Source organism: Xiphophorus couchianus, chromosome 5, assembly GCF_001444195.1.
Source record: "Xiphophorus couchianus chromosome 5, X_couchianus-1.0, whole genome shotgun sequence".
Classification (NCBI taxonomy): Eukaryota; Metazoa; Chordata; class Actinopteri; order Cyprinodontiformes; family Poeciliidae; genus Xiphophorus; species Xiphophorus couchianus.
In genome coordinates this window covers 26,710,207-26,722,523 of record NC_040232.1, presented here as the reverse complement: position 1 = coordinate 26,722,523, position 12,317 = coordinate 26,710,207, and the positions used below count along the sequence as shown (strand labels likewise).

The 12,317-nt window shown below is 40.1% G+C and overlaps 1 protein-coding gene across 2 annotated transcripts in view; it reads right to left on the bottom strand.

Moving 5' to 3' along the window:
* The window catches only part of LOC114144876 (myelin basic protein), a 73,240-nt gene that overhangs the window by 17,469 nt on the left and 43,454 nt on the right, over positions 1-12,317 (bottom strand). For both annotated transcript variants that reach the window (XM_028018101.1, XM_028018102.1), the window contains exon 3: positions 9,059-9,140. In XM_028018101.1, coding sequence (XP_027873902.1) covers positions 9,059-9,140 — 82 coding nt within the window. The remainder of the gene's footprint in view (positions 1-9,058; positions 9,141-12,317) is intronic.

Sequence of the window (12,317 nt, the reverse complement as noted above, 5' to 3'; positions counted from 1 at the left end):
GGGGGAAAATTACATTTCCAAAGAATAGGTTCTCAATCTGCTCTCATTACGGCTCGATCTCTTTCACAGACTCCTCTACAGTGTAACTAACGAGCATGCTTATCCTATGGATAAGCATAGGAGCCCCCCCCCGCTCCCCATCGGCCCGTGAAGAGAAGCCCTCTGACTGAACCGACCAGGCCGGGAGCGAATCGATGCGATCTGCAGCAGCTCATTCAAACCCTAATATTTCAAGAGTAGCCAGTAGCGCCCAAATGCAATTACGGGGGGGAAGCACATTGAGCTTAAAATAAGTGATTACGGACTCCGGCCAATTTCCACTCGTTTCACTGATAGGAGTTGAAGTTGGTCTGGACTGAGCTCAGCTGATGTTTGGGGGAAGGGGGGCACGATGATCTTATTAAGTTATGTTTGTAGCCACATCAGCAACTGGCTGGCCGTCATCGGCTGCTCTGATGTCGCTGAATCTAAGCTTGGGAAAAAGAAAAGAGAATAGAAATACCTTCGTCATTTGTGCCTGACTAAAAGTATGCCAGGGATAAAAAAAAAAAAAAGTACACATAACTTGATACTGTTTTATATATTCTGGATATGGGTGGGTACTTTCAAATTTACAAGAACATTTCTACATTTTGGAATGTTTGTTTAAAGAATATAACCAATGTTGAATCTATGGTGTATGGTTTTAATCTGAGGTTAAACAATTTTAAAGGGGCAGTATTATGTGTTTTCAAGTCATACTGGCATTTTATAGCACAATCAAATAACTATGTTACCTTCAGTTGTTATAAAAATTCAGTATATGTCAAATATGACTTTAAAGAAATTTGACTTTGTAATTTAATGCCTTGAAATTGGGACTCTGTCCCTTTAAAAACTCCTGCTCATTCTGAAACTCTGCCTTCAGGAAGTCATCTCAACATCGCTCCGCTATTAACCCTTTAACAATGTTTCTACTAGTGTTGCACTGGGAAGAAGCTCATATAATGAGCTCAGGTGATGCACAGTTCCACTCGGTGTTTGCTAATTGCTGCTGGCTAGTCTGAAGGAGCTGAGCAGCAGTTCTCGGTCCCCCAAAGCATCTTCCGTATCTGAATGGTTGCCACGGGAGACTAAAGGATTTCTCAAACATGCATGAAAGAATCAAAGCAACAATGCAGGTATATTTTGAATGAGTTGAATAACATTACACGATGATGTACAGCTCCAAAAGTTGATTTTATACAACCCTGCCCCTTTAAAATTCAGCTATGTGAATTCATTTCTGTTTAATATGGCTGTATGAATAAAGGTCACCTGCAAATGTTATAGTATTAATCCGATAATCATGTGTCTTAATATCACACTATGCTTTCCAGACACTCTGTTTGCACTCATGAAAACTAACTCACTTCGCCATGCCATATGCTTGGACTGTACTGTTGCATTCTGGTAAAGTCTACACTTCAGACTTAGCAGCTTTGTGCTTGACCAAAATGAATCAATTAATATAAGCTGCATGTTTCTATACATCTCAATATATTTGTAACTATGCAACAAATGCTCTAGGGAAACTAAGGCAGCCTTAACTTAGCAAAGTCTTATTGTAGCCTGAGTAAAGATCAATTTTCATAGCAGCTCATCTTAGGTTTGACTAAACTCCTTCCCACTTTTTAAATCAAAGTGTGTATTTTTTACAAGCATTGTAAACATCCAATTTACTGTAAATATAACCAGTGAAGACAGCAGAAGGACACATCAAAAACCAAGAACAATATTTATTTGCCCGAGGCTGGATAAAAAGGTAATTTAGGTGATTTTATCTTGCATCATAGCTAAACGTAAATCTAAAATTATTCCCTGACACAGGCTCACAAACTAATGCAGAGTAAAAGATGTGCATCTGTTCTGTGTCTCCCCATCGACTTACAATACAATAAATCCATCTCTACATTGTCAAGTCATCTTTACTACATAAAAAAAGCAATTTGATGCTTTAACTTTTCACAGTCTAAAATCCATATCAGCACAGAAGATTCATCCTGAAATATCGGCGCTGTGTCGCAGCATCATTTCCTCCTGATTTTGAAAACATCACAAAGATGTGCATTTTGAATATCCAATCTTTAGTTTAGCGTGGTTCAAAGAAAAACACAGACTCAGTCTTCCACTCAATAGATTTTTTTTTTAACAATTTGTTTGAGAGAGCAACTTTAAATGGACGGCAGGTAAAATGAAGCCAATCCAGTAATGGGTTTAAAACATGTGCAATTTGAGAAAAAAACAACGGTGGTTTGAAGCAAGAAACCGGGTTTTAGAAACCGTGTTCAGGCCTCGGAGATGAGAACAGTGAAACTTCTTGAACATCCATCTTTTCTTGGTGAACATGTTTATATTCGTGTTTCCTTTTGGATTAGAGCTATTGCCGATTTCCCCCCCACACACCTTCTGTACTCAGGGGTATTAAAAGAGACTGAAGATAAAAACGAAATTAACTGCAAAGTAACTACTCTTAAAGATAAAGGCTTCAGGGGAAAAAAAAGCAATCATGTTACACATAATACTCAACAGCTGAAGGCTCCGTACCGATTACAAATCTTGTAAGTGGCAGAGAAAATGTGATTTTTAAAAGGTTTGGAGTTCTCAAAATCCTTACAAGCGTTCAGGATTTATAGCAACCCTTTCAATCTTAGACACATTTTTTATGTCATAAACACAATTGTGAATGTACTTTATTGGATTGGACAGACAAATACAATGTAGTAGGGAAAAAAATGCACAGTTTTCAACCTTTTCTTAACAAATAAATATCTAACAGAGTTTTATCCACCAAGTAAAATGGAGTATGACACACTGCAGACCAATCAAGCAAAGGGCTTGACAGGGTAGGAAAAGAGAGCGCTATTAAAAGCAGCCAAGCAGAGATACACGAGTGAGAAGTCTGGGACAAGAAACCGTTTGCTAGTGCACCAATGGGGCTAAAACAGCAAAAGAAAAAGTCTTTGTAGAACAAACAGAAAGTCATGTTTGACAAACACAAACTGAATGTTGGAAGCCCTCTGTCGGATGAAACAAACAGTTCTGCCTGCATGTGAAACAGAAAACTAATACTGCACATCATTCTGCAACACCTGGCCGTTACGGTGAAACATCATGCGGTGGGAATACGTTTCTTCAGCAGGGACAAGGAAGTTTTCAAGATTTGATGGAGCTGTAGATGCAGAAATTCTGGAAGAAAATGTGTCAGAAGCTGGAAAGGCCTTCACAGTACAATTACGCAATAGTTTTGCTGGTCAAGCACGTACAATTCTAGTGAAATGCATCGACCGTTGACGTGACGAATGTTGTGAGAAGTTTCAAGGGGTATGAAAGCAGGTTAAAAAAAAAGAAACGGAAACGGTCTACTTAGTAGCTGACAGCTGCAAGTTGAAAAGGACCAACTAAAAAGAAATTGTCAATGACCTTTAAAGAGTTAAGATTAAACATATAGACTCTACAACAAATTATATCAGTTCATCTTTCAGATTTAGGCCAAAGTCAGTATCACATGCCTGTCTAAGGTTCTTCAGTGCTTTGTGTACAAGAACATTTTGCTTTGTGTACAAGAACATGTTCAGTTTAAAGTCAACAAAATGTATAAAAACGTACTTGGCTCCACTCTTCAATTCTAATCCAATCCGAGGATGAAGTGCGCCTGCGCAATATTAGAAAATCTTGTGTGCCAATAAAATTTGTAAATGGCGCAATAACAATATCAGGTGGAACACATGCCTGTTTCCCTTTTTCCCTTTTATTCTGACCTGTGCTTCCCACTCGATCCTCCTTTAGCATTTTTGGTATTGCCATTTGTGTCCGGTTAGAGCATGGTGTGGTGTGGTGAGACTCTGTCCAACTAGCTAAATACTGCAAAAACATGAACAGTACAACTTCATTCTACCTAAAATAAACCAGCCAAATGTTATTGTACTCCAAATAGTCTTTTCCAATAAAGATATTATACACACTGATATTGCATTGGATATACAGTATATTGTGCAGCTCTACAAAAAAACAGAAATCTCTCAGTAGTGTTATGTTAGAAAAGAAATACTGCAACCAGGTTAGCACTATTGGTGGTATTGTGAAAATCTTAAAATAAGCTATTTTCTTGCTTACACTTTATATCAGTATGACTCAGTCATGGACACGAACAGGCTGCATATGTCCATGCCTGCCAACACTTCACACCATCCTCCACAGAGATATGCCCAGGAAATGTGATCTAAACGTAAAATGATCTTTGTGGCAATGCAACACTTGGCGAGACAACCAAACCAAAGTCTGCTCCACTGTTTTCTGTCCATCTGAGGTTCGTTTCTCCATCTGTGATCGGTCTCTACCCACTATGGCCAGCGATGATGGCAGAGCAGACCGAGCCAGGACGAGAAAGGCAGAGGTCTGGGTTTGTGGCGCTGGGCCTGTTACGGCCCGCGCCAGGTAATGGATTCATAATAGGCTTTTAACAGTCGCCCAGCAGAAGGAGGTGTTTGCCCCTCGCTGAAAGAGCACAGCAAACAGGAAGTGTGCCATGAAGACATCCAGAAATGCTGGATTTGCTGATATGAGTTACGATTCCTTCTGATGACAAGACACTCCGATAACAGCAGCTGTCCCAGTGGCTGTAAAGAACTCAAACAGGGAGCCATTACTGCCGGACTGGTGGTAATAGCTCCCTGTGAATCGAGTCGACATAATGAAATAAAACTATTAACGGATCCTAATAAACGAGATGTAAGAACAAACAAAAAAATCGCAATGAGGCTAACGTTGTGGCTCAAGGAATTTGACTTCGGTTTCACTTTGCTCTCAGCATTGACTGGTGCTGGCTCTGTCGAACAGTTAGCATAAACGCCGATTAAGGTCAGTCAAGAGTGCATCCAACCAGTCAACTATTTATACGTGACACCAAATCTGTAATACTAACAAAAAAAGTTGGTTTTTGAATGGATGGAACAAAAAATGACTGAAGATTGCAGCTAGTAAAGCTAACTGAGCTAATCATGCTAATCAGTGAGAAAACACGGTAGGACAGTTTAAAGCGCACTCTAAATCATATTGTCATTTTAAATGCATAAACCCTGCTTACCAGAGTGATCTCTCACACAGTGTGACATCACCTCTGCTCCTGATATATTGATTACCACTCAAGAGAGGTACAAAAAATCTACCAGACACATCTGCCAATGACAAGCTGCTTTTCGACTCCAGCTCAGAAAAATCCGTTAAAATAACAAACAAGTTGGCCTTTAAGGAGTAGGTAAAGCTTGGTAAAAGTCACTTTGAACTTTTTAAAAGCCGAATGTTTAGGAGCTTCAATCGGGTCGCATTTGTTTGCCAACTTTAAAGATAGCATCTGCTAAAACTCCATCCAACTTCGTTCAGGTTTTTATCCCGAGCTGCTAGAAGCACAACTGTGAAAAAAACAACAAAAAAGACCCCAAAACAAAGACCAAACAAGAAACCTGGATAAAATAAAATCAGAACTTTTTGTTTACGTTCACACCGATGTAACCAGGAGCGACGTTATTTCATGCCTTCACCCGAACGATGCTTTGTACGCCTAATGACTTCGTTTTGAACGATCACCCGCGTCTGTTTGAGTCTGTTCCTCGCCGATCAAACCCCACCGTTCACCACAGAGGGGCACACGGGGGCAATTAATTACGGGACAGAGCGGATCAATCAGACAGAATCACTGCATTGTAGAACCTCTCTGCTAATAATGACTGAACACAACAAGACAGCGTGGCGACGACTCATTCATTTGCACAGAGCCATGTTCGCTTATTCCGATGCTGCTGTGTTTTAGCGCGCAAAGTTCTCAAACACAAACACAATCCAATTAGCCAGATTAATTGCCGCTGCATATTGGTTATTAATCTCAAAGGGCTCCATTGGGAACGCAATTAATGACTTTAACAGTGTAAATAATCTGTTATTGTATTTGTAGTTGCTTGACCTGTAGAAGATCTAGGGCCCTAAATCTCAGTAGTCGAGAGAAAAATTAGTGTAAAGTCTCTAATTCTGTCGCGTTGGAACAAAAACGTACCGCTCGTGATTTGCTGTCATTACCATTTTCCTCGAGCGAGGTCAGTGGAGTCACCAGGAAGTTCACGAGCTGTCAGCTATAGTTTTAAGTGTTTCTCACACACCATCAGGCGCTCTGTTGCTGATGTCTCTCCTTCTTGACGCTGTGTAATCAGCGCAGCGACTGGAAAAAAAACCAACCCTCTGCTAACAGATCAACGGTTAATCAAGTGCGTTTGATGAACACTTGACTTTTTATCAGAGCGGAAAGTCGTGACAATATTCATCGGCGGTAGATGGTGAGATGTAAGAATGATCCTCTAATTCCCAGGCTCTTGACCTTTGCAGGTAATTCATGTCTTGAAGGCTTCCTTTCTTCTTTCGGGTGAACTCGGTTAGATAATACAATCACAACGTAACGTCGCGATTTCATAAATTCTGTTCGGTTCCCGACTTGTGCATGTGAACTAAAAATAAAAAAATAAAATAAAATTGGGGAAAAAAGTCATTTCCTTCACCCTTGGTGGTGTTTGAAAACAGAGTCTCGACTCAGACTCTATCATCAGAGTTAACAAGCTCTAACAGGAAGCCTCAGAAGCACTGATGCTATCATTAGGAGAAAGGTAAAAAAGTGCCAGGTAATTTTTTTTTTCAATTATTTTATTTTCTGTATGAATTACAGAATGAGATTTAGCTAAAAAAAAAAAAAAAAAAGAGTACAGATAAAAAGATTTCAACAAATTTGTGCTAGTAAGTTTTACCCAATCCTGGGTTCGATTCCCGGCCGGGGTCTTTCTGCATGGAGTTTGCATGTTCTCCCTGTGCATGCGTGGGTTCTCTCCGGGTACTCCGGCTTCCTCCCACAGTCCAAAAACATGACTGTCAGGTCAATTGGTTTCTCTAAATTCTCCCTCGGTGTGAGTGTGTGTGTGAATGGTTGTTTGTCCTGTATGTCTCTGTGTTGCCCTGCGACAGACTGGCGACCTGTCCAGGGTGTACCCCGCCTCTCGCCCGGAACGTAGCTGGAGATAGGCACCAGCAACCCTCCCGACCCCATTAGGGACAAGGGTGAACAGAAAATGGATGGAAGTTTTACCCAATTTTATACATTTATGCAAAACATAAAACTATTTTGCTTCCAAAATGCATCAACTAGGAGTCAAACTGCAGACATCTTCCTCCTGCTTCATCAAACTCTGCCCTCATCTGCTGAGCTGCAGTATTACAAAGGCCCTTTCTAACCTCTGCCCACTACCATACATCATCTCTCTGTGACTCGAGCAGGAAACCTGTTTAAACTGGCTACAGTCTGCTCACCAGACACCCAGATATTTGTTTTTTTTCTCATCTCAGGAAAGACTAAGCTTGCAAAACTGATTGAGCTTCATTCCTCACTGAAATAAAGTAGCTCTTCACTCCATGTGGACTAATGTCACAGTGTCGGATTAGCAGTCTCTGAGTCAGTGTGGGGAAACAGAAACCGTCGCAACTGCCTAAGTGTTGAAAAAACCCCCCCAAAAAAACACAGATGGTGAGTGAAGGTACTGCTAAAAAAATGCTGTGTCAGGGTGAATTTACAGCTGGATTTTCAGTTTTCTCTATCTCAGCAACAAGCTTCAGCCCTTTCAACGGCATCAGCAATCAGTTGCCAAACGATTTTTTAAAGCCCGATTGGCCCTGACAGTTTACCCCATTCAAATAGGGCAGCATATCAGGAAATGATGTCATTCTAATGACATTAGTGACAACTCCGATAATGACTGGAGCATCAACCCAGTTTCTGTCATCTCTCTAAGACATTAAACAACATCCCAGTAACTCATCTTTAGCTTCACCACCAAAACCAGTACAAAAAAGTGAAAAAAAAAGAAAAAGCATCATATGCTTGCATTAAGGTCGGTCAAGAGTACCAACCAATCAACTTTCTTTACGTGACACTTGACATATGGTGATGTGATGTGTTTAAGGATAAATTCAGAGGGAGCAAAAATAAGTAAAACGAGGTCAAAAAGAAAAGAATTTTCCAGCAAAATCTACTAAACACATGGAGGCTCATGAAGAGTGAGAGAATGAAAGAGTGTGAAAGAGAGTGAAAGAGTGTGAAAGAGAGTGAAAGAGTGTGAAAGAGAGCGACACTTCAGCAGTTGAATGATAAATGTTAATAGCAACAGTTTGCTTAAATGTAATAGATGTTATATGAATGTAAACTTGATGAAAAGTAAATAAATCCTTGCAAGCTAACAAGCGTCCAAGCTAGCAAGCTAATCAGATGTACACCAGTGTTTTTCGCTAACATCAGCCATTTAAAATCGTTGGAGACTGTTGTATAGTTTGGGGCTTTTCCCATCCACCACTCCGAGGAGTTACGTGTTTTTCCCAACATGCTCACGGGAGTATGACATCACTGTACAAAACTTTTACTAAAAAAACATATTTCACAGATTCTAACAAGCCCTTTAAAAAGGAAGGCAGGCTTGAATATATGGCAGCACCGTTTATTTTGGGTTTCCCCCCCTTTTGTCTGTTACGGAACATGCTGGATTTGAAAACGTTGATAAGTTTTGGGGAAAAGTTAAGAACCGATATTCTCAAGGAAACTGACGGGGAGTCCATGACTCGAGTCACGCTAGCCATGATAACTGTGCTGATTGATTGTGTAAGATGCGAGTTTAAAATGTCAACTTGTTTTAAATAGAAATTCCTTATCGACAACAACTGCTCTTTCACGCATGCAAATGAACCTTCCTCTGCTCCTACTGCATCTAATTACTGACTGCTCATGGCAGGAAGCCCGGAAGACGATATTTTGAGTAATGTTTCCTGATCTTAAATTGTGACTGTTCGATCGAAATCGCAATAAGCCAAATTGATAAAAGCATGTCAAAGCTATCCTTCTAAAAGTGCATTTAAAATCAGCCACAAAACTCCAAATCATGCCATTGAGGCAGATTATTTATTTATTTATTTATCTGCATGTAAATTCCTACCGATGGCGTGTTTTTAACATCCTTACCAAAAACTTCATCCGGTGATTCGGGATCGGCTGCTTCCTTTGGTGCTGCTGCTGCTGTCGCTTTGGGTTCAGGTGATGAAGCCTTTAATAGGAACACAAAAACAGATTGGAGAGGTGAGGTGGGCTGAGATGCCATGGCAACAGAGCAAAGACGGAGACCAACAGACAGGAAGAGGGAAGAGGAGAAATCACAGAGATACATACAGTACAGCTACACCGATCTGGGCTTTTAAACCTCATTAGCTCGCAATTATGCCAGCATCCTTTCATTTAACACTCAGGAGGCTGCGAATTATTCCTAATCAATCTTGAGATCAGCTGATTTTGATTGCAGCAACAGTTTATTACGTCTTTGCTCGGGGTGGACGGAGATTTCTGCCGCCTGGCCTTTTCTTTATGAATGCCGTTTCATTTTTGTGCAGTTTCAAAGTCTTCAAAGCAACAAGATGGATTTGATATGATATCTGCATAAACTATATATACTATGACATACACAGTGAAGCAATTACAGGCTAACTTCCTGTATAATGCTAACATACTTTTAGATTTAGGATTGAAATAGCAAGAAGCTGATGTTCATGCCTGCTGTATCACCAAGTTAAAAAAAAAAAAAAAAGCAGAATATTGAATGTTTTTACCCAAAAGTAACAAATACAGATCCCACAGAATATTTTAAAAGCTTTTAAGAGAATCTTTAATATAGGAAAGTAGGTATTTTCCTGTAGTTGTGTTCTGCTTTATGAAGATCAACATGTATAAATGTTCTCCTTAATGCTTTGATCATAGTTGAACAGTAAATCCCATGAATCTCTTAATCCTTGCATAAAGTTGAATTTGTTTGCTCCGGATCACAACATCACCTATTGGAAATTACAGTTGCGTTTTCTTGTTCACTACTCATATTTGCAGTAAACACACTTTATTTCGTTGGATAGCTGTGTTCGCTTTATTGCTAACGTTCAGGTTATCAACTTCTTCACTTCCATTGGTTAGAACAGTGCTGCCTACACACAAGAACTCGCTCTCACTGCCCCCAGTGGACAACAGCAGTACAACATGCACATAAACAGAAAGTGGCAGGATACAGAACTTGCCACTGTACCTTTCAAAGTAAATTAGAAAACATGAACACGTAACACAAAATAACTCAAAGATAAGTTAAGACGAGAACATATTCTAACATAGCGTCAAACGGAACAAAAATAAAGCCTAAAAAAAAAAACAACATTTAAAAGAAACTAAGCTTCACACACATTGTGTCACTTTTTCCTCTGCGAGGTGGCAGTTTTGACTGCGTTGTGACAGCAAACAGGAAGCACAGGAAGCATGTGTTCTCTGCTTCAGGAAAAGCCTGACATGTCTGTCTCAACTGGGCTTTAAATTGGCTTTAAATAACCGTAATCATAACTTAACCAGCAGGCAAGGCGAATCATAACACCCACCTGAGCTGGAGCTACAAGAAACGGTGAAAACATTAAGTAATTAGCCACTGGAACAAAACCACTCCGTGTCCTGAAAAGACAACCAGCTTGTTTGTCCTTTAAGCAAAGAAAGCATTTTCCCCCTTTCAGTCATTCCAATCAAGTTTTGTAAATGTGTTTTTTTTTTTTTGTTGTCTTTTTCTGAACCCCTCGCCCCCTTGCGGAGATACAGAAGACAAAGGAGGACCGACATCACCGTTTACTGCTCCAGGTTTCAACTCCAGAGTGGGCTCAGCCAAAAACTGAGAGTCGACGCGTGCGGGCGCACAAAAGCTGCCGGCACGTGGTTCCGTTCAGCGCCGAGCAGGTGCGCGGTGAAGCGCGGCGGTGACGCAGTCTCCTCGCTTGAGCGGAGACGGAGGTCTGATGAGCGAGTGGTTGCTAATGCAGATCACATAAAGGCCGATTAAGTGCCATGCCTTTTAAACTTTCCCTTCCGATTTCCATCTAAGCTGAGCGCAAACGTTTAAAAGAATTCAGATTTAATTAGTGGCCCGTACTAATAGGAATTCCACTTGAAAGACGTCTTTAAGAGAGAACCACGAAATCTGAGATATATATATAAATATGGATGCCTTGACTCATACTAATCTTCAAAAAAAAGAAGATTAGTTTCTCTACTAACTTAGCAGATGCCAAAGGGAGCCTGATTAAGTTTCTCCCGCCGACAGTCAGCAATTTAACAGACTGTTGCGACTTTTTCACTTTAATTCAGTCAACACAAACATATGCGAGACTTGTCCAGAGGCATTTATCTGTATTAGACTCAGACAAAGAGATAAACGATAAAAATCCCGCCCCAACCCAACAAAAGCCAAGCCTCTTATCTCAGACACATGAGTATTTATTTTTATCTCTTCTTCAAAAGTGGAGCAATATGTCTTCCCTTCTGTTCACAGAGCCGACAATTAAAGCATGAAGTCAAAGAGGCTGATATTTTGGAAGGCATATAAACATAAATGTGACACTGATGTGTCACCTGGTTTAATGCTCGACATGATTCTATAGCATAAACATGAGATCTTGTCAAATCAGTTAAAATTGCTTAATATGTCACATAATTGGCCATGCAGTAACTAAATATCTATTTATTTCTCAGATCAGTGAATGCAATACGCCTAACCGATAATGTCACGTTGGCAAAAAATGCTCTTCAGTGTGGAAGTCGTCACTATGGGAAGACTCTTAGCCATTTTCGGTGTTGGTGAGAAAGATATTGCATTTTCCTTGGAGTCATGTCAGCGGTTCCTGCAGGCTGCTACGTTTGCATAGAGAGGGAGAGTTTGGCTTTTCACCAAACACGGAGAAGCGACATTCAGTTTTTATTCTCCTCTTATCTGGAACAAACTTCCAGAAAACGACAAAACAGTCAAAACACTGAGTTCCTATAAAGGTCAAAACCCCACCTGTTCAGGATTGTCTTTGATTAGTAATAACTGGAACACTGATCAATATATTTGATGTATATTTGATGGTGATTATTCTTAATAGTGGCATTTGGCAAAATGTAATGTCTACTGCTGTTTCATAATTGGTTAATTGGTTACATTATGTTTTTATGGTGTGAATATTTCCAGGTATTTTTCTTAGACATAACATAGTCGAAAGAAAATGCAACTTGAGGGACTGAAATATCCCTCAAGGCGCAATTCTACTTGAAACTTTACGTACAAAGTAAACACTGCAGAAGCACAATTCATTATTTGTTTTCTTTGGCACTGATTGGCTGTGCCCCGCATGACCGAAGATTAGGAACACTGTAGCTGTTAGCTTCTTGC